The following is a 27,029-nucleotide window of genomic DNA, read 5'->3' on the forward strand; positions in this document are numbered from 1 at the left end:
ATAAAAAACCAGTTAATTTCACTGTGTTTATAACAGATCTTGTTGAGGCAGTGCATCAAAACATGATTTAATTCATTTTCCAAAAAATAGCATTTAATTGCAATGCAATTATACATTGATCAAACAGAAAACAAACAAAATTATAAATATATCCAGATGATCTTTCCACATATGCCACGTTTTGCATAAAATTAAATATACAAACAAATAGCATATTATTGTGAAAACTTACATGAATTCAAGACCATTTAACCCTTTCAGTACTGAGGATACTTTGAAGTACCACTTTCTTCTCAACCCTGCATCATCCCTTACATACACTGTTTAGTTTCGACACTTTTGAGTATAAAGGCTGTATAACTGCTTTATGATTATCATGTGATAGCACAAGTGTGGGGGGACTTTGCTTTAACACAAACGTTCCCTAAAAAATGTATAACATGAATTTTGGCTTTCTTTGAGGTAAAATAAATAAATATTCATTATTATGTATTATCATAGCTGCCAACTTTTGAAAATGAAAATTCGGGAGATTTTCGCGCAAACCCGTATTTTATTCTAAAACCACTCCCTAATAAATACAATAGGGATTTTTCCAAATAAAATAGGGATTTTCCAAACATAAACGTTAAAGCGTAGGGAATAAAATCCCTACTCAAAAACTGAAGTTAAATTAAAATAGGGATTTTACACACATGGAAGTTAAACCCTTGGGAATAAAATTCCTACGCAAAAAACAAGTGAAATTGGAGGTCAAAACATCAATGATGTAAAAATAAATATTGTGTTCAATCAGAAACGCTGTGAACAAACATTCTGCGCGAATGACCCCAAAATCATTGGAAGATGAAGGAAAACACCGTCAATTTTTGAAGAACACTGACTTTTTGTGACACTTGCTTGTTTTTTTTTTCATTTCACATGAGTGATGATGTCACTCTTTCCACCATGACCGATGTTTATGTCCGTAACACAACTTGTACAAAAAGGAAAAGTCTGCCCTCTTCTGGAACGTTTGATGAAAGGAAATTCATCGGAATAAGTATCTTTAAAATTGATTAAATATGTTTTTGCTTATCAGTATTCATGCTTTGTTATATCGCACGTACGTAACTTCAACAAAAGAATTTTTGACCATATGAGCGTCACTATAATCTTCAATTATTATCCAGGACTATTGGCTGCTAAGCCATTCCCCTGCACGATAAGACAATCAACTTTCTTGTTACCATCAGAGGGTTTGTAAAACTTCCTTAAAAAGGGTATTTCCCCATTTACGAAGTGTGACATCATTTCGAAAGGGAAAAAAAAGAGGCTTCATGCAGAGACGGCCCTGCTTCATGCCCCACAAGAAATTCCTTAGGGATTCTTTTCATAAGCGGGGATTTTTTTTAATGAAGTAGGAAATTTTTAGGGACAATTAAGAATTTTTGTGATTTTCGTAAAATTTCGGGAGATTTAAGAACTTTTCGGGAGGTCAAGCGATGAAGTTAAAATTCGGGAGATTCCCGAAAAATTCGGGAGATTTGGCAGCTATGTATTATTCAACATACAGTTTTAACCTCACTACAACATCACGTTACACAAAAAATAAAAAACACACGTTATAACAAAATTCCTCTAGAATGATATTTAGTCAAGTCGTGTTTAGAAATGTCTATACTTTAATGCCGGGGTTTCTAAACTGTGCTCTGCCAAGGATTTGTGGGTGCTCCGTGAAGAAATTGGAAAATAAATAATTTTCCCCAAGTATTTCAAAATTTTACATTTACACTAGGCTGAGATTGGGAGCTATCTTCTTTTTGAATCAAAAAAAGCAAATGTTTTTAATATGATAAAATTTATTGGAACAAACATCAGAGGTTTTGTTTTTGAACAAAACTGCATTTATTCCACAGGGCAAAAAATTTGTAGAGTTATTTCTTTCCGGGTTGAGCCCATGCATAAAGACAACTTTGCATCATGGCACCATCGAATCCCAATGAACTGGTATGATCTAAATATGGCGTGTTAGATCATATTTTCAGCCTTGCAACAGCCTAGTATGGTTGGAAATGAGACTAGTCATTTCATGCTATTTGCTCCTAATTGTTGATAGTCTTTTTACTGTATTTTCTCTAGCCAAAGCCTCCTAGAAAATTCCAAATATAATTATGCATTACTCTGGCTCAGAAAAATGTTTAGTGATTCACTTTCAGCAAAGAGTTACTCTCTGCTGAAAGCGAGTTTTCTGTTCCTGAATCCATGTGTGTGAAAGGGGCCTACACACACCCCTTTCAAACACTGGTTCAGTCCAGACAGAAAAATGCTGCCTGTCTTTTTTCAATGGGTGGGGGAAGAGTGAACTGAAGAAAGAATGTGGGACCCTTTACAAAGGACTAATTTTTTCCATCCACTGATGCAGCTGGCCCAATGGCTAAGAAAAGATGATGACCAGAGGGCAAACCATACGGCATTTTTCCGTCTGGAAAAAATTGGTGTGTGTGAAAGGACCCATACCATTAAGTGTGCTCTGCACAGTCCATATACAGACTATCCCGCTGCATTCCTCATTCAGCTGGGTGGTAATCTGATTTGAATATCTGACTGAAAAATGTCTACAAGTTGATGGTAGATGAAGTGATGGATCTCTTTTGCATGCACCAACAAGAGTTCATGGACGGTATCTCGTCTGAGGAGGAGAGAAGTATGGTGGTCTCTCACATATAAAATTAGATTAGAGAGATGTGTGGGAATCTGTGCAAAACTCTGTAGAAAAGAACCACCCAAATAAAGCTGTAGCAAGGTGCAAACAATGAATCACCAATGAGAGAGAGAACACTGCAATTTACCATTTCCCAGAAATCCTAAAAAAGAGGCAAAAGCAAGTGTCATTGGATTAGGTTCTTCTTGAATGTCACGCAAAAAGATTTGCAAACAGTGACTCTGTAAATTACCCTAAACGATAGTCACCCTCTCTCTTGTTGTTTATAGCAAGTTAATTTGTAAATATTATCGTATTGTATGTATATTTATGGCGTTATCTATATTATGTATATTTTATTGCATTATGTATAATTATTATTTTATTTAAAACTAAATTGCTGTGCACTAAATGATACATATTTTTTTGTTTTTAAGCCTTAATTGGAACTAAACTGACCTACCAAAAACTTTTTCATAATGTGGTACTGAAAAGGTTAAAAATTCTATGAAAATTAATTTTTATCTCTTAAACAGCAAAGGCGAAGGAGATGATATTAGATGCATTGTTATTGCAGTCTCATAACAATTAACTGTATAAATAAATTTTGAGTACCATTATTCATTCGCAGAATTTTTTTCCCCCATGTGATTCCTTTCTACTGTTGTTGAGAATATAGAATAAATCTACCCCAGAGCCAGGGCAGTAGTCAGTAACTTCTTTCAGAAGGGGACAACTGGTATTTTGAGGAAGTGAGATGAACCAAAGTAATGCAAATTCTATTGTTCAATCAAAATAGAATTAATCATATTCCATTTTTGTAAATTCTATTCTCAGCCACCATGTAGCTACGTGATCATAGTGATGGACTGACATCCCCAGAACCTCCCCCACCCGGCACAGTGGGAGGTCTGCTGAAGTTGGTTACCCGTGGTTCCCAACTTTGAGGCGCAAATGCGAGCCGATCTTTCCATAAAAAAGTCTTACCACAGAGAATGACCAACAATAGTACAAATATTTAGTCATTAAAATGTGATAACTATTTTAAAAAATAGATGGTAGCACTAAAATTTATGCACAACACTAGATACTCAGATTGTTAGATTTACATGAATCACTTTTGGCTCAATTTATTCAGTATGAAGAGTTTCTGATTTGAATGGAGATTTTTGAAATAATGCTTTCACTAAAGTGTCTTCTCAAGCTACGTTGGGTGGCACATTACCTGGAGTTTAATAACATTAAAACCCCATAGAGGAAAATTTCCAGGGGGATTTCCAAAAAGTGACCCAGTAAGCAGAGTGATGCATTACCCAAGTGACTCATTAACAAGGTTTGAGTAATCTTGCCAAGAGGTTAGTGCAATAACCCCCTGCTGGAAACTTCCTTAAGTAGCGATGCATTCCATGATAATTTTATTATTGTTTCTGTTGCACTTCATGTCAGAAAACATTCTGACAAAGACAAATCTTTCATCATATGCCTCTGATAGAGGCATTGAACTTGTAACATATCTAAACATCTTTCGCTACAGTAGGCGAGTATGTTATCCACCTGGGCCCCATTTAATGCAAAATTCAGAACAACAAACATTTGGAGTTGCATTCTTTCTGGCTCTGAGGTACAAGAATTAAATAAAAAATATTTCACACATCTCTGAATTTTTTCCGCAAGAATGAGATTGATAACTGAATGGTAGTTACCGTCACATTATCATCAAATAATGGTGGGTTTTGGGCAATTTTGACCATTTATAAATTAAACTTTTTGGAACAAATGCACAGACAACTCATAAAAATGACATCAATGCCCTTAAATTCTCGAACAGGACTAATTTTTCTCTAAGGATAATGAAATACTTAACCAGGATAAACAATTTTGAATTCTTTTGATCACTGGAATTTTCACTGTAATATTTGAATATAATATAACCCCAAAATATTTGAATTGTCACACCCTAAACAATAAATGCATTATAAAACCGTGTTTTAGAAAAAGTCTCATTACGCAGTCTTAATAATTTGTAGAGAGTATATTGTGTCCTGGGTGTATCACAGATGAAAACTACAGCAAGGCAGTATTTTAACAGATAAATTAGTTCATTCCAACGCGCACACCAGGCAAATGTTGATTATGAATATACTTGAGCATAAACTTTCACGTCCTATTATGTCCAAGTGTACAAAGAGTTTTCTGCAGTGATAGCATTGATACCACCATCTGCAATGGCAGGGTTCTTTGAGCAGATCTGCTGCAAGAAATGACTAGGTAGACCACAGTCCTTCAGATTTTCTGTAGTAAAAGCAAGAGGAACTGTAGAGTTTTGAAGGTCGAGCAAAGCAAAAGCAGATGATGGCTGAAATGTTGACACTGTGGCAGAAAAACTTCCATCTTGGGTCGTATTCAATAATGAACACAGAGAATGGAGTGTGTTCGGAAGCAGGGGACCACTCAGTTCGACAGCATAGACGTCTGTGTTTCCATCTCGTATCTTCCCATGCCTTACCTGAAATAAATTTCGATTTTGAAATATTGAAACTGAAAAAACTGCAAAATAATAATTTACTCATCTTAACAGAACTATAGCAGATGAAGAACACAGAAGGCAATGATAATGGTTTTTATCTTGAATTTTAAAAAATCAACAGAAACATTCTCAACTACAATTATCTATTGTTTTAATGCAATTGTATTATTCGTTTCGGTGGGAAAGCAGAGGTGGAAATTGTCCCCACCCAGTTCATTATACTCTGTGATTCGCCTCCCCCCCCCCATTTGAGGAGTCTGTATCTGAGTACGATTACTGATTGATAGTTATTGTTTTGTGTGATTATCACTTTCAATATTATTTCATTCTAGAACTATTGTGGGGGAACCCCTTTGTGCCCTAGATAAAGTGTTGCGCAAGGACTTTGAATTTTACACAGACGTTTTACCTTGAACATCCTAAGCTTAAAAATTTTTAATTTTGTGTAATTTTAACTTTTATTTTAACAATTTCTCTTTTTTCTTTTGAAGTGTAGACAGACAAATTTAATCTTTCCCTCACACAGAAAAGCAAAGTGCATGAATATACAATAGACATGTATGCATTAAAGATCATAGCATATTGTTTGTTACCTTGTGAGAATGAAGGGTAGCACCTAGAAAAGACACTGGTGATAGAAGTGTTGGCGGAATTCCGGCCAAAGACCCTGTTTTGCTGGTGCAAGGTGGGTAATTCAACAGGAAATTTACCAGCGCTTGTGTCTCTGATCCTTCAATAAAGACAGCAGACTCTGGGCGATGGTCAATACCTTTACGTTTTGATTTTTCCCTGAATCATATGTTAAAAACCAATAGAAAAAAGTATGATGCAAACACAAGAACTTTCAGTTATAAATTATAAAAAATATAAATCACAAGAAAACTGTTACAGCCGGGATTACACTATGTAATTCTTAAAAAAAGTTCTTTTATAAAACTTGAAAAATGCAACCAATAAGCGTATCATTACATTCGAGCAAATGTAAACAACAGGATAATTTTTTTTCTTCATATTTTGTACAAATCTTTTACTGGGTAATCCGAAGGTATCATACTTTAATAGTGTAATTCCGGCCAAAGACAAACGTTTTATATAAATCATGAGCAAATTAAAAACTTGAATAAGCAAATACACGAAAAGCCTACATTTTAATCCTTTTAGGATTAAGTAATGGAAAGTCTTCTTGACTAAGACCAAGACTTTCAAGCCATGTCCCAGGTTCTTCATCTTCACCATCAGCTCCATATTCTTTACCCTCACTGAAAATTCAATTTATAAATCATTGAAATAAAAAATTACAAGTAAAAACTATTTTGATAGAAATAAAATTTTATAAATTGGTCACACATTTGAACCATAAGAAAATTAATTTTGAAATCATATCCTTGTTTTTGTTAGAAATTATGATAGATGCAAAATTAAAATGTTTTGAATGAGCTGTAGTCCATTGAACCCCTCCCTTTTCTTTCTGCATCTTTCAAGCATTTTAGTAATAAAAAAAAAGTCATATGTAGATGAAAATACCATAATACCCTACAAAATACCATCTCTTTTTTAATTAAGTATTCCGATTTTCAACAAGTGCAAAGTAAGGGGGTATAGGAAAAGGTGTTTCATTAAGAAATCAACTTCACTAAATATCAGGGCTTGGCAATGCTAAAATTAGACTCCTTTCAGGAGACGAGGTATCTCGTCAATACTACTTAAAGAATTAATAAAAGATATTTCATCCACATCGAACATTAAAATTCACACCTGTCAAGATTTTCTGCTAAAGAATGGTCTTCTTCCACTCCTTGGGATGTTTCATCAGTATTTAGTCCATCCTGCTGTTCACTGTGGTTCAAAGGCATCGTGAATTCTATTCCTAAAAAGTGGGGGGGGGGGGGTTAAACAAAATATTAAATTTCTTGAAGATATGGATAATCAACTTTGTAGAGTGGAATATTGAATAAAAAGGAAAGTTGTCTCTTGCTATTGTAATTGAGATCATCATAGTTTTTTTAACCATTCTGCGGGAATGTTAATGTCTAAAAATTGGATGACCATATTTAAATATGACAAAATCAGTACATTTCCAAAATATGCCAAGACAGGCCCTTTGAAATACACATGACTATCTATGAAGTTTGTATATTAAGGTTTATGCTTAACATCTAGGAACTTGGTAAAAATGAAGAGAAAACACAATCAACTGACCTTCTTCCTTTAAGGCATTCCTAAAACCTCGTGTTGTTGGTGTGATGACTGCATGAATTTCAAGCAGAGATGCAATGCCACCTGCTCGAAATAGCACAGTGAATGTAGGAGCACACAGGTAAAAAAACGGGCATTGACACATTCTTACTAGCTGATAAAGAGATCGGAAACTGTCACACCTGTAATTAAAGAAAATCATGTTTCTTATGAATGCATTTAATTCATATATGAAACTGATTATAATTTAAATAATTATCATAAAAAATATGAATAGATATGAGAATAAAAAAGAATTACAAAAATTAATTTTTCACAATTATTATGATACCAACTAGTTATCAGAACACACATAATTTTAACTGAGTCACAACACACACTTTTTTGCAATTCATCAACCTAGTTTGAGAGAATGAATATCGAGACTTCAATTTTTCAAGACTATAACAAAAATAATTTCATGGATGTACATACCAGTTGGAGTGTAATACATCTTGTTGCTTTTCATCCAGAGGAGGGAAACTATTAACAAAAAGTATTCAAATAATTATGTATATATATTTGAGAAACAGAATGAATTAAATGTAATAATGCATAGTAAATGGTATAATCCCAATTTCTTTTCTTCATCTTTTATGGCAGTGCAGTCGAATCTTGTTTTAACAAATACCATCACAGCGAAAAAATTTCATTTTAACGAATACTTTTCTAATCCCCCAGATAAGTTTACATAGGAACAATGCAAAAACCTAGGACTCCTTTTTAGTGAAATTTCGTTACAACAAAGCAATTTCACCAGTCTCTTGGAGTTTGTCTAGTCACAGGATTTGACTGTAATATCATTTGGTTAATATAATCATTTATTGATAATTAATATATTATTTATTAATTAAACTAATTATAATAATGTATTTGTTTTCTTTCTTAAGTCAAAATTTCTCAATTATTCCCCCGACATAGATTTTTTTCAAAATTTATTTTTGATTTGCTTTAATTACATTAGACCAGCAGTTCTCAACTTTTTTGACTCGAGGAGCCCTTTCCAGTATATAATTTCTATGGCGGAGCCCTTTCTTGTACATAATTTTGATGGCAGAACCTTGTAGGCCTCTCTTATTTACTTACCTATCAAATTCACTAATTCATTTTATTTTCTGTGAGTCGCAGCGGAATCCCTGGGAGGTGCACACGGAGCACCGGTTGAGAACCGCTGCATTAGACGATTATTTAAAAATGCAAAATAAAGACTAACCCCCTCCCCCTCCATATAGAAATGGTTAAGGTGCAGTGAAACCTTGCTACTACAAAACTCAATATAATGATAAATCCCTCTATAACAATTTACTTCTTAAAACCGCTACAATGATATTTTTTAATAATTTGCTTAAAATTGTTTTGAACTTGATTTTAACTTCATCACTTGTTTTCGTTCTTCTGAATGCGTTTCATTACATTAGTATTTTGCACCACAGGATCACCAAAAGTGCTAAGAAGGTAATTAGTATAAATACTTTGTGTGCATGACAAAAAAGTACAACGATGAATGCCTCTACGGGGGTAATACATCTAACTGAATTTTATTAATCAACTAATCAATTGAAGTTTTTTTTGCGGTGAAAAAATACATAAAAGCACATTTTTTTAGTGATACTAACAATGGCAATTCATAAAAGATAACAGCATAAATTTGATATGCGATGATAATGCTGCCTCTTGATATAATGATAATCTCTTTTACAATATTTTTTCTTGGTTCGCAAAGAGTATCGTTATATCAGGAGGGGGGGGGGGGGGTTCCACCTCATATAAAGGGGATAGAAATCATTTTTGCTTATGAAAGTTATGATTAGAGCCCGGATTACATGCATTTGCATTAATGCATATAAATGCATAAAATATAAGAATTTTCAGAATAAGTGCATATTTTTGAAAGTTTATTTAAGCATAATCACTTTTTTATGATCTTTCAAATAAATATTGCTAATAATACAGTAAAACCTCTCTTTTGCGTTCATCGGCGGGATAAAAAAATTCACATGTAAAGATGGCATGGCCGTTGATCAGGGATTCGAAATGAATACTTCCGTTATACAAAAGGGGAAAATATTATTTGGCCGTAAAAGAAGGGTGACCGCATCTGGGGGTGGGGGTGTTTTCACTGTATTTTTAGAACACCAGATTTTCTGCCACCTCAGGTAGAATTTAGTGAATTAATAGAGATGTTTGTATTTTCCAAATATCAAGTGTTTTATTATTAAGGCTATTTCTAGAGATATGTCAAAAGCATTCAATTTTTTTAGAAATAGTGTTGAAATTCCTTTGTTACCAGTATTTCATTACTGAGCAGCTGCAACAAACTAGAAATAAAAAATGCCTAGATCGAAAATATGTAGAAGTTTTTTGCATATGCAGGTTATATGTGAAGATTTTTTTTTTTGTAAATGAATATGCACTAAGAAATAGAAAATATTTATTTTAAAAGCATATCTGCAATTTTTGTATGGTGATTTTTTGAATGCATATTTTCTCATTTTTGATAATTCTTAACTTTTTATGATTTTTTAATATATATTTTAAGTTTTAATGCACACTTTTGCATTTTTGTGTGTATTTTAGCATTTTTACGCATATTTTGGCATTTTAAGTGCATATTTGCATATTTTTAGAGCATATTTCGTCACTTTTTTCGTGTGTATAATCCTGGCTCTAGTTATGATTAAGCTTCCTCTCTGTTCTAGATAATTTTAAATTAAAGTTGGCATTATGATGCAAGTATTTCTTGGCCCATTCCGCTGCATGGGTGTAATTACATCTCCTGCACCTTTTTAACATTAAATTTTTCTCTCTCACTTAAATACCATTTTCTTATATTCTACAAACAAATATTTGTTAGAAAATTCAACTTAATGAGTTGATATTTGAATGTTATTCTATAATTTTCATAGCTTATTTCTTGAGGATTGTGTTTTTCAAAAAAAAAAAAAAAAAAAAAATTCAGGTAGGTGCTACATTATTGTAAGTGCAGGAAGCTTTCAAAACTATTTTCTCAAAATTTCAAGTATGGTGGCGGTTGGGCCAAGAAAAATATTACATATACACATGCATTCAGAGCTTACAGAAAGTTCTATCAAAACTTGTTAGGACAAAGCATGTACAACTTTGTATAGATATTTTTTTTAAATATCTTTGGATAAATGCTTCTCAGCATTAAATAGTTGATATAAACTGAAATTACCTGCTGAATGATTCAGAATGGTTGGAGCGAGGAAACAAATTCAACCAAGGAATAGATGGGTGAATCCAGACAAGGCATTGTTGATAAAATTTGGCCCCATGACTTGAGTCTAAAGAGCACTGTAAAAAACATTGAAAACATTATATATATAATATATAAAAAACATATACACACACACACACACACATAAAAGATGAAACCTTACCTTGATATGCTACTGAAAACAAGAATCTTGTACCATAATCCCAGTAGCCAATCCAATGCTGCATTCAAAATACAGTGTATGTGTATATATATATATATATATTTTGAATGCAGCATTGGATTGGCTACTGGGATTATGGTACAAGATTCTTGTTTTCAGTAGCATATCAAGGTAAGGTTTCATCTTTTATGTCAAGGTTCAATAGACTAAAACAATAAACAAATAGTATAAAAGACTAAAAATGATTTCATTGATGTCAGTGAGCTGTTCAACACATATTTCACATACTGGAAGAGGGAATATAATAAAAGTGGGTTGAATTGAATAATAATAATAAATAAAGGGCATTCAGATTGGGGGAAGGGGAGGGAATTACCACATTCAGAATTGAAGTGATTTCTGGAGGAAACTGCACATTATTGTAAGCGACACAGCTGTAAAAAATTAATAACTAGGGATAGGCATAAATATGACATTGTATATTTTTTTATGTTTTTTATATATATTCCAAGAAAAAGAAATTTCCAAGAAGAAATTTATTCACTTTCACTTATACAAGATGAAAAAATAGGGAGGAGGAGGAAAATATATGCACAACATACTACAGACTGACGTAATTATTGATATGCTGAGTTACATATGAGTTGACAAGGGGTAACTTGGTTACCCGTACTGACAACATACTATGAAGCTAAAACTAAAAAGTCACTAGGGAAATTGGTATTGCTATGTTGAATGTGTGAAAAAAAAGACGTATGGGAAAAAAATATACATATATGTGAATGGCAAATCAAGAAAATACATGTATTGAGTATAAAAAATAGAGGTGGCGGACAGGTATTTATTTCTCAAAAACTCGTCAATGAATAAGGCAAACACCAAGAAATACTAAAAAATCCTAATGCATTTCGACACACCATGGGTGTCGTCTTCAGAGGATAAGAGTATCATCCTGACTGAGTTTCCCACTTGGATTGAGTACCAAATTTTGTCTCTTTTGTTGCTCAGCAGAACAAAAAAAAAAAACCCATGTCTGTTCAAGTCAAATGTCATGGCAAGAATGAAGCAAAGCACCTGCATGTAAGTCTTTTGCAACAACCTGATTGGATGCGTACAAAATGGAGCTGTCCGATTGGTCTATTTGAATTTTCTTTAAATTCCTCCTCGTAATGAATTTAAGCCATGGCGATGCGATCGGTGGTGTTGATTTACTGCCGTTTACTAATTTACTTTTGAAGGCCCGGATGTATGTGCCTTCGCATAAGTCTCAATCGGCTATGGATTTCACAAAGTGATTAGGAAAATCCATGGCCGATTGAGGCTTATACGAAGGCACATACATCCGAGCCTTCAAAAGTAAATTAGTAAACGACAGTAAATCAACATCATCGATCGCATCGCCATGGCTTAAATTCATTATGAGGGGAAATTAAAAAAATAATCGAATAGCTCCATTTCCTAAGCAGCCAATCAGGTTGTTGCAACAAACATACATGCAGGTGCTTTATTTCATTCTTGCTATGACGTTTGACTTGAACAGACATATTGTTTTCTTTTGTTCCACTGAGCAAACAAGATTGAAGATTTGGTACTCAATCTAAGTGGGAAACTTGGTCAGCATGATGCTCTTATCCTCTGAAGATGGCACCCATAGTGTGTCGAAATGCATTAGGAATTTTTTTGTATTTCCTGGTATTTGCCTTATGATGACATTTGCCTCGTTGATGATTTTTTGAGTATTATTAGGCAAAGTCACTTTTCCATAGGTATTTATTTGTAAAAAAAATAAGCAAATCACTTCGGTGAAACACAATCAAAATGTATAAATTTATGTCTGAGTATTAAAATAAGTTTCAATATTTGGTATGTTAACAACGTATTTTTGAAGTTATCATTTAAAAGCAGGAAATGGTGTTATATTTCGTAATTAAATAGGTAAAGTGCTATAAATTTTAGGAGCACTGTAAAAAAAATGTTTGCAAAAAATATTTTTTCTATATATATATATATATATATATATATATATATATATATATATATATATGTGAGGGAATCTCAAAGACCACATGAGGTTGTCTTAAGGAAACACTCATTTTGGGTGGGCAAAATTTTTTATTTTATGCGCAGAAAAATTAGTGCTTTATAGAAGACAAGTCGTAGGTTTAGGATATATTTATTATGTAAAGAAATGTCATTTGAAGTTGAGTACTTGGGAAATTTGAATTGAATAGTTAAAATTGGTAATAAGAATATATGGTTATTTTTATGTGAATGAAATTTTTTGTTCATGATTTTAAGTTGCTTATAGGCATTTTTTCAGATTTTCCCAACATTTTCTGCATATTCAATCGATTTTAATGAAAATGAGTGTTTTTCTAGCAATCTCAATTTCTAACTGAAAGATTTGTACAGGAATGAGATTAAAAGGGGTAGATCCCCCTCCTGTTAAGTCTGCCTGTTACTTACTGATTCTGTAAAATCAGTAAGTAATAGGTCATAGTAAACTGAAGAATTTCAGTCCAAGCAAAAACTGATTTAAAAAAATAGCATTTAAATACATTAATACAACCAAACCCTGTTGTAGTGCCACCATCAGTCTCAAATAATTTTGGAGCTGTAACAAGTTTGGCGTTATATCAGAACATGGTTGGAATAGTATTTCAGAGAAGCTTCATTGCATAAATTTACACGTTTATTATGAACTACTGTACCTCAGTGTCTTATTAATGTTACTCCATAAATAAAATAACCTACTTTATACATACACATTTAATTTTAGGATAAGAACATTCATAAATCTGTAAACACTGTACAATTATAATAATACAATTACTTAAATATTTCTTGATACAAACTTAACAGGAAAAACACATTTCAAAATATGTTAATTCTGCATAAATTTAGCGACATATTTTATAAGTACAAAAACAAAGGGAAACAATGGCAGCATTGCTTTTAGCTTGTATTTGTTTTATAATCATACATTTCGTTTCTCGGATATTGAAAGAACAGCTTCTTTCAACACGATTTGAAGGATAGCACTCAAAGAATAATGACCAGCAAGTAAAAACCATGCAATGTTGAAGATTTTTTCTTGGCAACCTTGAACAAACTTGGGTGCAGTACGTTTATTGTATACTTTCCCTTATTAATAAATGTTTCTTTGAATATGTTGGCTGTTTTTTGGTCCCTACCCATGTTCAGATATTCACTGTGCTCCCTAAGATCCCCCTGAAATGACTATTCTTTATTTTCCAAGTCATATGCTCTAAACTATTGTTATGCTGACTGATGACAATGGAATGAAAATGTTAAACCCCAACTCCTTTGGGGGGGGGGGGAGGGAAGGGGGAAACAAAACAAGAGGATAGGAGGAGTGTATAAATTCTTGGAAAATGACACATTCATTTTGCTGGGAGGGGTTGGTGCTATAACAGGGTTCAACTGTACTTGTCATTTTCAAATTATTTTGATAAAACTTATGTTACTGGAAATACAAATACAAATACGACGCCACAACAGGCAAATTGCCCAACGAGGTGGCTGACCTAAGAACATCATGGATCCCCGAGCCATTTTTTGGAGGCCCTACCTACTACTGCTACACCACACATGCACCCCCCCCGCGGAATCCCCCCAACGAATCGGTACATGCGGGAATGTGCGTGTACATGTAGTGCAACCTGACGTAAAGTTTGTTTCTGTGTAGTGCTGTCATCTGCCCCCAGTTTTTTTTCCTAACTATGAGTGAAGTGTTATGGTTGAATGATTTACTGTTGTAGGACTGTTGCTCTCTGTGGCGAGACTTTTTAACGGGGAGATCGGCTCGCATTTGCGCCTTGAAGTTGGGAACCACAGAAAACCAACTTCAGCCGACCACCACTGTGGGGTTCGAACCCGGATCCTCGCATCACGAGTCCGGCACTATAACCACTCGACCACCACAGTGGCAACAAATAGGAAATGAAAATTTCAAGTTTTTTTTGTCTTGCTTTATAGAGTACATTTTTGGTTTCTTGAGGCATATTTTTAGTTTTTATAGTGCACAAATGCATTCTTTTACAGTGAGAATTTTTTCTACCAGTTTTAAGGTCATAAAAATTCCAGCTCCACTAAAAACACATGAAATTGGTCTCGTGAATGCAGTAGCAATAGAAAGTTTTGAGATGAAATCTGAAACGTTTGGTGAATATTTCTTTTAGATGGTGGAAGACCTTGACTTCATTTTAGCTTACACTTGCACAGGGACACCAGGGAAGGGAAACCCTAGAATCAACACATAGTTTTATTGGCAAAAGTATTTTAAAAAAGCTGCAAAATACTGCTGTGTTGCTTTCTGAAATGACAGCAATATTTAGAACTTATGATTCATGATGACTTTTTATTAAAAGAAAAAAAAGGGAGAGGGTGCTTTTCTTCAGTGAGTTACATTTTCATATATGTTTACTAATATTTATGGAAGCACATCATGAATGCATGTACAGATCCACACGTAAAGCAAATTAAAAAAATTCCATTACATGCTTTGGGCTATCTGGATGCAGACATCTAACAAAACCAGTTGTTCCACTAGCTTCTTCAGAAGTCTTGAAACTACTGCGCCATGGAAATGGTTTGGCTGAAGTCAAACGGATCTTTGTTTTTAAGCTCCAATCTACTGGAAGATATTTTTCCTTTGGTCGTTCCACAACCTTCATCGATACAAAATATAGCATACCAATTAAAAATGAAACATAGCTATATCTAAACACAGCTGTCTTCAACAAGATTTCAAAAAGCTGCACGGAACATTGAAAATGTTGAAAAGGAATTAACTTACATCTTTCTGATTAGAAGACGTTATAAAATGTTGATTGTCATACCCTAAATGGGCATTTTCGTCTACAAGTGCAGGAATAACAGGATCATAATTCAGCGGTTTAGCATCCTTTAAAAAAATATTGTGTTTGATTTAGAAATTGAAAACAATTGCAAACACAACATGGATATAACATCTATCTACATTCTTTTAAGTTTTTTACTTTTTCTGTTCAATAAAAAATCTTCAAATTTAACCCAATTACCCATAGGTTATCACAATTACCTAATCACACACACACACGCTGAATTTATATTAATCCATTTATATCTTTCCTCTAAATTTACCACCTGCACACCAAACAAGAAACACATGAACATCACTATACATGTGGATTATTTTATGCATGGTGATAATAGATGCTCACCATTTTACAATTATTTCTCTTACAAATGGAAATAGGCTGACGACAAATCCCAAGCTGCCTCTGTGACAGAAAATTTTGATACTGACACTTCAAACTTTCTAAGAGTGATTACTATATTACTGGGTATATTAACATTATTATAGGAATTTTTACTGCTAAATATCTTCAGTCAACTGAGGGCTCATTGCAGAACAAAACAAAACATTATTCTTTTTTTGGAGGTTACATAGTGTAACCAACACTAGTGTAGTTGCTAATTTTTTAAGTTTTAAGCTTCTCAAAAATTTGTGTGGGAACTGAATTTTTCTTTGATTCCTCTGGCTTTGCAATGGCCAATATTTCATAATTGGTACAGGTTGAATTATCATAAAAGAATAAAATATTTAAAGGGGTCTGTCACAGATCCTTTACATTAATACTAATTAAAAAAAAAAAACATTTGAAATTTTTATTTTTTTGTGCGATAAATTAACTAGATTGTTTCACTTTCCACTAAATTATAGTGTGACCACATGGAAAGATGGTTTCTGACCTTGTATGAAGGTTGTTATGAAGATCATCTTCATAATGAAAAGAGGTTCATTTTTCAGCAGGGAGAAATGGGAAAAAAAGAAATAAACATCCTCCAGGATCACTATTCGTTCCCCCTTTTTCTCCCTACTGAAGGATGAATCCTGAATGAAGGTCATACAAGGGCAGAAGCCATCTTTCCATGGTCACACTATACTAACCATTTTCACAAAAGCAGGACTCCCAAAAATGTCTGGACAGATTCCTGATTTAAGTCATAGCAGTTAATCAAACTAACAAAGCATTTCATTCCTGTCAACTGTCTATCAATTAAAAGAAAAAACTAATTTACAGCAAAAATTGACACACTCTTACATAGCTTTCTCAATCCACCCCCCCCCCCAGTGTCCAAACTATAAAAAACAGCACTTTGAACTAAATTGAAAAATTGAATGTGCAATTCGATGTAAATGGAACAAGTCTTATAGTAGCAAACAGTTTAGAAATGAATGAACAGCTCTCACATGAAATCCAGAGGAAGAAGAAGAGATTGAGTCATTTCTAGTCCTACGATGTAAAAAGGAGTCTTCATCGTCCAGAACAATTCTTTTCCGTTTCTCAATGCATCTAAAATTAACACAAGAATAGAAGAAAATCAATATTAGACTGTTGAAAGTATTAAGTGGAATTGCAATTAATATGAATATGCAAATAACACAGGGATCATAAATACAGCGGATCCCATTTATAACTTCTTTTTTTTAAATTAGAGTAGTACTGGGGTCCATGGGCTGGAGCCCTGTCAGCGCTACCCTTGTGGAGGGCATGAGGAAAATGCTTTAAACAAGAAATCTTGATGAGTAAAAGACTTGGGACCACAAAAATAAGTTGTACTAAGCGGAAAAACATTCTAACTAAGAATGTTATAAGCAGGATCCACTGCGCATTACTGGAACAAAATTCGTAAACAATGTTCATTTTCTAGAGTTAAATAAAGTGAAACCTTGCTACAACAATATCTAATATAACGATAAATTCCTCAACAACAAAAAGTTTTCAAGCCTTGTTCGGAAATGCATATACTCTAGTGTTAAAAATTGGTGCCTCTTGATATAATGATAATTCCTCTACAAATATATATTTTTTGGTCAGCAGAGTATTGTTATGTCAAGGTTTCACTGTACTGTTTTTTATCAATGAAAGAAAAAGAACATAATTGTGGAAATAAAATTCCTTAATGCATTTAATAAAACTTAACACATATTCAAACTCAATTCAACCCTAGAATACCAACTCTACGTCTCAGCAACATAGACGTATGGGCAGTTAACATGCAGTTTTTATCAGTTTGTATTTTAGTTAGTTAGAGTAAAACATTTATTCTATTCCCCAAGGAAAACAAGGACAATTTCCATCATAGCAACTTCTTGAAAGATTGCTAAGCTTGTAAAGTTGCATTTTTTTGCTCACATGTTTTCCTCTGTTCAATTAAACCTCAAGTAGAGAATAGATGCATAATTTTGACCTAATACTACTACTGAGCGTCGGTGACATGGTGGTAAGATGCTCGTCTACTCCACCTAGAAAGTTGCATTCAGGCCCCAGGTTAAAAATGGGGGAAGAATATAGATAACAAGATATTATCCTTAACAAGCTTGTGGCAACCACTGATAAATGGCGCCTTTAGTTCCAACCCATATGGCGATGTGGCCTGGGTATCTTTCGGTTTGACGGTGTGTTTTGCATTATTCTGCAACAAGCACTCGGCTGACTGGAAGTGTTCTGCAGTAAAATTTCCCATATCAGTACATTCTATCCTTCTCTTAAAATTCTTTCAGATTGTTTTGTGAAGTACGTTGCTGATGTTGGCATATTCTGCTTTGGGATTTAGAGGTACGATATAAATTCTTTCTTGCCGGAATCTTTCTAGACACTGCAGTACAACAAAAATAATGAATAGAGGACCACAGAAAGTCCTCAACCGAGAAGTCAGCACACCAGTCTTTCAGGGAGACAAAAAATCAAACACTGCAGTTTAGAATTATGCTTCGAGGAGTGAAGGCGAGCTGATATTTCCATTAAAAATCTTGTTGCAAAGAGCAACAGGACTACAATGATACAATTATTACACTACACTCAGTTAGAAAAATTGATGGCAGCACTACACATATAACTATTAAACAGAAAAAATTTCAAGTTACGTTCACATGCACATTACAGTATTCATCAATTCGTTAGAAATTTCATAGAGGAATGTGTATGAGGTGCATGCATGGTTAAGCAGTAGTTTATAATTAGCAATAAACTGTAGGTCCTGGTTAAATTGCAAAGGTTTCGACAGACGGCTTATGCAAAGAGAGATCCAGGAAAAAAAATTCAACTGCCTTTGCAGGAAATCGAACCCACGTCCTGTCACTCACCCGATAAGTGCACTAGTCTACAACCAGGGTTGGTAAACTGGGCCCAGCCCAGAAAAACCCACCCAGGTTTTTCTGGGCGGGCCCACCACCCAGAGGTTCAAAAGTGGGTTTTTTGCTAAATATCATTTGTTAGCACACAAAATCCCACTTACATTTATCATTAGCAAAACAACTTTACCAAGCCTTAGTTATTTTTTTAAAAATAGAATTTAATGTTATATAGCTGAATGTAATTTCTTTGCATGGGAGAATAAATTGTTATCCTAATGTATTCAAAGTACAGGCCTAACTACAAAAACCCACTGAGTTTTTGCTAAAAATCATGTGTTAGCTCACAAATCCTGCTTATTTATAGTCTTCAGCAAAATGACAACTTTTTTAGCCTTAGCTTTTTATAACCTAGACAGAAATTAATATAGTAAAAATCCTATACGAGCCTATTCACATAATAATCATCAGCATTACTTTGAAGGATAAGCACAGGATGACTGCCTCAGAAATCAATGTTAAAAGTGCATATTTCATCGTGGAAATATAGAAATTTGGAGTTTTTAGCCACATCAGTAATTTTAAAAACTGAACCCTTTGTTTTCAAATTCTTGAATATACTTGGAGATAAGAAGATGAGAAAATTATTTGTAAAATTATATGCTGAACCTAATTATGAGTTAGTCATAAGTGCAATAATATTGATAACTATTGATCTCAACCTGTTAAAAAAGCTTCTGCAATATCCGTTGTGAAGAAAAGAAATATGTTCATTTCTATATTTCATACATCAGACCCCCCCCCCCTCAAATTAATGAAATGAGTGTCTGAGGAAGCTGTCATGTCTGTTACATTCGATACGGTTTGTATTTCCCTCAATCCATTTGCTTAGGAAGGAACATATCATGTTACACAAAAAGCCTATGTGATATAACAAGTGATGTAATGATACTCTGTACAACAATAAATCACCTATACAACAATATTACTTTCTGGTTCTGGTGCACATTCCAGTGAATATATTGTCTATAATAATAAGTTTCACTGATCCTTTCGCTATCATTATACAACAGTTTCACTGCATTTTATACCACCTGAATACAATTTTTTTGCATGAGAGAAGAGAATGTTAATCTAACATATACAGTAGATTATGCTTACAACGTTCCCATGAAAAACATTTTTCCAGCTTAATACACCTTATTTTCATGGTCCCATGACTCCAACAACGTCTCATTAACATTTCCAGTTTATAGCATTTTCCCACTTACCTTTTCACAATGGTATTTTGAAAAATGTTATAAGTGGTATTCATTGTATAAAGTATAGGCCCAACTAAAAAAACTCACTGGGTGTTTTTTTGCTAAAAATCATTTTTTGGCCAACAACCTCCCTCCCCTATAATCTTTAACAAAACAATAATAAAAAAAGAAATTAGTAAATAAATTACTGGCTGAATACAAGGATTTTTTTTGCATGGAAGAAGAGAAAATTATCATAACATATGCAAAGTACATGAAAGCTCAGAAACGTTTTAAAGAAATCAAGATTTAACATTTTAAAAGTATAACTCATACTAATTTGTACATAGAATTAGTACAATAAAATTTAATCAGCATGATAAATTTATTTATCATGCAATATATTAACACTAATTACTAAGTATTAGTAAGTTTGTATACATCTAATTAGATGTATACAAACTATTTTTGTATTTATTACTTAATATATATAATATATATATGTAACATTGCAAACGGCACATTCATAAAAATCCGGGCGGGTTGGATTTTTGCCAACCCTGTCCACAACGCTAAAGAAGGCAATGAAAGGGACTGAACATGAACAGCCAGACCTAATTCAGGCCAAAGTTCACACTGCTGACATTGCCATCACATGGCCACTTATCTGAAGATGATGTCTCTCTCCACTATTAACACAAAGGTTTCGACAGCTGGCTGATAAGAAATTTAGGAATGAAAATTCAATTGCCTTTGAGAGAAATCGAACCCACGGCTTCTCACTTACCTGATGAGTGCGTTAGACCATTACCCTGCAATCACTATTCTTATCTTCCGGTAACATTAACTCTTGTGTAAAGAAAATGACAATGGTGTGACAATCCACACAAACCACAGCCAACAACCACTGTTCCACCAGTGGGGTTCGTATCAGATCCTTGCTACAAGAGCTCATCATGATGCCAAGACAGAAAAAGGGGCAATTTTGACCTACCACAAAGCAGCATTTTCAAATAAGTCACACAGATTAACTAATTAGCATAAATTAAATCAATAACATAATGAAAAACAGAGATTTTCCTTCTATAAACAAAGCGATTTGAAATTAAGTAAATATATTTCATGCTTACTTGAATGGATTTATACATTTGACAGGAGAATTCAGTAAAAACCCAACTGGACAAGATTTTCCAATGCTTTGGACATTTACATCTCGTGAGCTGAGAGGTTGACTGTAAGAAAGCCTCTTCTGTTTTCTTTTGAAACATAAAGGTTTCGGTTTCAACACGTTCGGAGACTTTGGCGATTTTGAAATGAGGGCATTCTCTTTCCCTGTCCAAAAGAAATGGGAAACAACTTAGAAAAAGAAAGATATACTTCACACAAGTATTATAGGCTATCTACCTAATGAATAAACTCACATTCTTAGGCAAAAAAAAAAAAATTTTAAGGGAGAATGATCGCCCTGCTCCCTCCCTGTTCAGTGAAAAAATTGTACTATCGCATATCTACCAACTTTAGAAGATGAGAATCAGGGAGATTTTTGCATGTATTCAAATTTCCTATAAAAAAATTAATATTAAAGGAATATTTTAAAAACAATATGGGGATTTTTCATAAAGAAAAGTAATAAAATAATATTGTAGAGATTTTCCTCCCTAGCAAAAACATGACATCATGTGAACCGTTGCCAATCATTGCCAACCAGTATGTCAAATTACATTGTCATTACTATTCCCAAATCAAATCTCACCAACAAAAAATCCCCATTGGGCCCGAAACAGGACATACGGACTCAAGGGAACATATAGCCAAGTCTAAGCAGATACAAGTCCTTGTCAACTTCAGATGTCGAAAGGTTGAATTGACGGTGGCTGTTTGGTGAATTTCGTCTTTCCCTCCACTTGAAAATGAAAAAAAAAAAAAAAAAAAAAAAAATTTTGTGATTTGACGTAATGGTAACAACTTACTATAAGCTAGTAATATTATTTCAAGAATAAAAACAAAATAGTCTTTTTTTTTGGGTAAATTATTTGGGAATAATTCCCCACCCAAAAAGTAGATTTTCTTTGCAATCATGATTGAAATTTTTCAAGATACAGTTGAATTCCGTTTTGATAAATACCCTTACAGTGAAAAAAAATCTTGTTTTAACAAACTTTCTTAATCCCCCAGATAAATTTACATAGGAGCAATGCAAAAACCTGGAATCCCTTTATAACAAAATTTCATTATAGCGAAGCGATTTCTCTGGTCTCTTGGAGTGCATTACAACGGGATTTGACTGTATAAGATTATTTTGGGAAGTTTAGGAGAAGTAGAAATTTGGGAGACTTGGCAGCTATGCTATTTGCATAAATGAAAGCTGGGGGCAGGGGGAGAGAGAGAAGAGGTTCAAACGCATCACTCATTCATTCACTTTACACACCCTCTATGATTTGCCTCTCCTGTAGGAGAAATCTGCTTATGGCTCATCTTTCACTAGCCCTTTCTATAGTGAATTTACAGCATGAAGAAAGAAAAAATAATAATTGTTCCAGGCCCCTGGCCAGCCTAAGCCTTGTGCGTGTAGAGGGGACACATGGGCCCAGCCTGTTTGAACAACACTGATTAGTTTTACTGATTTCGAACGCGCTACTATTCTGTAACAAGGGTGCAACTAAATTTGGTGGTTTTTTTTGTCGTCAACTGATTATCTTGGCGCTTTAGCTCTGACAAAATTTTTCATTGGCGACAATAATGATTTTTCAAGCCAATGTGCTATCCTTATCTATTTCAGCAATGTTTTAATTTCTTATTGCCATCAGCATCTTAGATACTGTTATAGTGTTTGTCCAGAGGTGTCAGAAGTGTTATGCAGCTGTGGGTGCTTAGACCAGTAGTATGGAACACTGTGGTTGCTCGAGCATCCTTAGCTTCGAAGCCACTGTGGTAGTCACATACATGCACACATTCATGGCATTATATTTTTGAATTTAAAACAATTTATTTTTTTGGGGTCATCTTGATTTTCAGGGTGGTATGAAATTTAGATACCCTTCAGAAAATTGCCAAATGTGACACCTTGGTTACGTTTGTTTATGTTCCTCTGTGCTTACCTACTCCAATTAGATTTTGCTGTCTTGTTTATCTACTAGGGCATCAAACCTACTTAGAGAAATAATCTTTTACGACATAATAATAATAATAATGATACTTATGTGGCAACAATAATAAGTTTTTCAGATTTAATTTGAATAAGGTTCCAGTTGCATCAAGTCGACAATAATAATGGCTAGTGAGTGTGACAATAACAACAGCTAGCAAGCACCCAGCAAAGTTGGGCCTTGCTATCATTCATTGATGCACAATATATTGTAATACATTTGCATAGCGGTAAGCTGCTGAATTTCTTATTTCTTAATATTTATATTCGGCGCTGAGCCGTCATGACAAAGTAAAACTGAAAGCTCATCTATGGTTGTAGCAGTGATAATTTCACTACGTTCCTTCTTTCATTTGCATATTCACACAAAGGTACGTTAGCCATCGGACAAACTTTTTTCTCCACTGTTGAGCTTTGTGTCATTTTACTTTCATTGCACAGTGGTGCTGCGGCATACTCTGCTCCCAGTGGCATTTCAGCGCAGATTGTTTTTCCTCCATTGTGCTTTTGGTGTTAAACTGCTACTGTTGGTTCGAGGCTTCACAACAACTTCAATCCCTGCGGAATTAATCTTTTTGGTAAATTTCACCTTACATTTCCATGATTTTTCTTTTCAAATTTTGGTGATGCCAGTGAACTGTCTACTCAATTCTGTGAATATAAAGAATGTGTGGATGTCATGATTAGTAGTAAAAAAAAAAAAAGTGTTTTGATTTTCCTATGTTATGCGTCGGGTTGCAACCTGGGGGTCTTGATGCTCAATAAAAAAAACTACATTCCGTTTTCAGGATGTTGAGCATGTTTGGTGGAAAAAGAATTGTCACCGGGGGATGGGAGCAAAAACCTTGTCGAAATTGGATATCGCCAAGTCTGGCACAACCCCCACTAACGGAATATCTTAGCCATTTCGAAAACGAAACATTTTATTTTAATCAGGTATATTCCATAAGATTTTCAAATCAAAAATAGACCGATGGGTCACAGAGTTGGTCTTGTTGATTTTGGGTCGCAGCTGAAAAAAAAAAAAAAAGAAGTTAAGAACCCCTTCGAATACCCCACGGGGGGTAAACGTACCACAGGCTGGGAACCACTCACCAGCTTGATCTACACGCGTAATGCAGTTAATCAGCACTTAAAAAATAAACAATAACAGTATAACAATCTTACCCTGGATCACACTCATTACTATCACCGAAAACGGTTGGTCAATTATCAACGATTAAATTTCCGTGGGAAAACAATTAGAAGATCATGTTTGATTACGGGCGGGAAAATCGCACTGAAGTTAGTCGAAATCAAAATAATCAAGATCCCGTAATCAACTCGACCTAATCAAAATTGAACTCGTGGTGAAAACAAACTTTGAAATTGACCACAACGGCCGGCCCAGCCAGAGTTGCCAGGTCCTTAAAAAATTTCCAGCCAAAATCCTCTTCAAAAGTAGCCAAAAAGTAGCCCAAAATATTTGAACTTGTGCTGCCATCTATGAAGTAACAAGCGAGCTACAGTTTGACGATATTCTATCCTGCAAAAGTGGCTTATAACTCTTTTCCTGTCACTAACTCCCCCCACTTTTCACTTTTTCGTGAAAAAATATGTTTTTTTTAGAATTTTGCGAAAGTCAGGGCTATACATTCTCTCTCCTGGAAAAACGGCCCAGATGTGGCCTCAAGTGTAGGCCGTCTTAAAAGCATCATGGGGCCCCCGGACAAATTGATTCTGCTCAGCCCTCTATTCAGACTGCAAATTCCAACTTACCAATTCACATGCTTAATCTCGCAAATCTTAACCATATATCATTTTTTATCCCCCCCCCCCCCCCCCCCCCGCTCTTCATTCAAGGCCTCCGTGACGTGCCCGGGTTGGCCCATGCGTCAAGACGACACTGCCTCAAATTGTGCATAGGTGCCTACGAAATTTGGTACAATGATTTTAAAAATTAGGTATGGGTCCCAGACCAGATTTTTCACGGTCTAGTAAACAAAAAATTTAAGAACTCTTCTGGGTTCCTGGCAGGGCCGTTTTAAGAGCATCATGGGCCCGAGAGCCAAGTGATTTTTCTTATTCCCTACATGGAAAATCCCCGAAAAATACAACTACCTCTCGTTTTTCTGAGCCCCCCCCCCCTCTTCTCTTGAGGCCCCGGGCCATGCTCGGGTGAGCCTATGCGTTAAGACAGAACTGGTTCCCGGGCTTGAGCCCTGCCAGCTCCACGCTTGTGGAGGCTACGGTTTCTTTCACAGGCTTCTGTGGTCTAGATACTGTTTCCCATCCGTCAGGCCAGAGCAACACCTTCTATAGCTGAAGGCCTCCGCGCGAAGCTCGTGACGTCACTGAAGTCTCCCTTATAGTGTTGGATATATTATAACCGATTGGCCGCGGTATCATGAAGGTTGGTTTTCAAACTTTGATCTAGAGCCTAGGACAGTTCCAAAGTTTTTGTTTTACGGTACCTTCAATCATTGGGTGGCAAAGACATTATGGTTGAAAGTTCTGGCTTTCCATAGTTGGGTGAGATGTTCCCACCCCTTCTGCCTTGTCAGGAAGAAAACACAACATGAGGTGGGGACTAAAGTGAAAAAAAGAAAAACTTCTTTGCTCGCAAGCAAAGAAAAATAGGGAGAAATTCGCCATGAACACAATTTTGGAAAAATCGCCCAAAAAACCGCCACCCGCCAAAGCCAAAAATTTCCCGCCGAACCGTTTTCAAACCAGCCCAATTTGGCGGGAAAACCGCCAATCTGGCAACTCTAGGCCCAGCGTCTGTCTCTGATTGTGTGGGTCGGTGTTGCCATATCAGGTTAATAAAAAAATAAACAACAAACTTGTTTTTGTTTACTCGCATATTTCATATATTGTTTGAGGGGACATTTGAAAGGATGGGAGAAATAAAAAAAATTATATAGATAATTTTTATTTTTTTTCGAAACAAAAATATAATTTGGCGGGAAAAAGAAGTCTGACTCTAATACGCTGCTGCCATCTATCATTCATTGAATTCATTTCGTTGTATCTTGGGTCTATTGAGCAGAGGGTCCACAGAGGCAGATTTATAGTCCCGCCGCACAGTGGTCAATATCATGGAGGCATAGGTTGGAGATTGACTTGGAAGTCTGGGGGGGGGGGGCGGCACGATGATGATGATGTCAATTCATCTATACATATATACATTAGATCAGTCGACTCTACGTCACGCCCCCCCCCCGTATCTCCGCCCATGTATGGAGGAAAGAATAACTCCTCCATGGGTCAATATAGCGAATTTAGGAGGAAAAAATATTGTCTTGAAAACTAATGAATATTTTAGAAAACTTTTTTTTGCTTCACATCAAAGATAAGCATCCACACAGGCTGAGAAGTATAATTGAATTACAATACCGTTTGGTAATTTTAAAACTACTTTGGCATGATTAATTACTACGTTTTCTACATTTTTTCAATTCTTTCCATTTCAATGAAATAATTACTTACTTCTAATTAATCTTTACAGCTGTTGCTGATGTTTCCTGCCTTTCTGATTAAAAATACTTTTCTGTCTCCAAAATAATAATGTATCACTCATATTTCTTACGAATAATATTTAAAAAATTATAATAATACTAAAGCACATTCTAAACAAAATATTTCCGTGAAAACTTGAGGGGGGGGGGAACT

At 34.7% G+C, this 27,029-nt stretch overlaps 1 protein-coding gene across 1 annotated transcript; it reads right to left on the minus strand.

The window, feature by feature from the left end:
- Positions 1-12: 12 nt before the first annotated feature.
- On the minus strand, positions 13-24,791 carry hd (humpty dumpty). Its single transcript, XM_089244138.1, has 12 exons — positions 24,543-24,791; positions 21,361-21,562; positions 17,106-17,208; positions 15,666-15,773; positions 15,367-15,537; positions 10,642-10,760; positions 7,881-7,928; positions 7,410-7,588; positions 6,966-7,077; positions 6,356-6,469; positions 5,804-5,999; positions 13-5,189 (listed from the first exon to the last, which is right to left on the minus strand). The coding sequence occupies exons 1-12, from the start codon at positions 24,556-24,558 to the stop codon at positions 4,851-4,853; spliced, it is 1,707 nt and encodes a 568-aa protein (XP_089100264.1). The 5' UTR covers positions 24,559-24,791; the 3' UTR covers positions 13-4,850.
- Positions 24,792-27,029: the final 2,238 nt, after the last annotated feature.

This window comes from Pholcus phalangioides, unplaced genomic scaffold, assembly GCF_987345545.1.
Source record: "Pholcus phalangioides strain wild (caught in Gottingen) unplaced genomic scaffold, Ppha-v1.0 ptg000015l_1, whole genome shotgun sequence".
Classification (NCBI taxonomy): Eukaryota; Metazoa; Arthropoda; class Arachnida; order Araneae; family Pholcidae; genus Pholcus; species Pholcus phalangioides.

Coding starts and splice junctions, on each gene's coding strand:
- hd (XM_089244138.1), bottom strand. Junction 10,761..15,366: donor ATCCAGATAGCCCAAAGCAT/GTAATGGAATTT, acceptor TGTTTTTTACAG/TGCTCTTTAGACTCAAGTCA. Junction 7,929..10,641: donor CATTCTGAATCATTCAGCAG/GTAATTTCAGTT, acceptor TTTTGTTAATAG/TTTCCCTCCTCTGGATGAAA.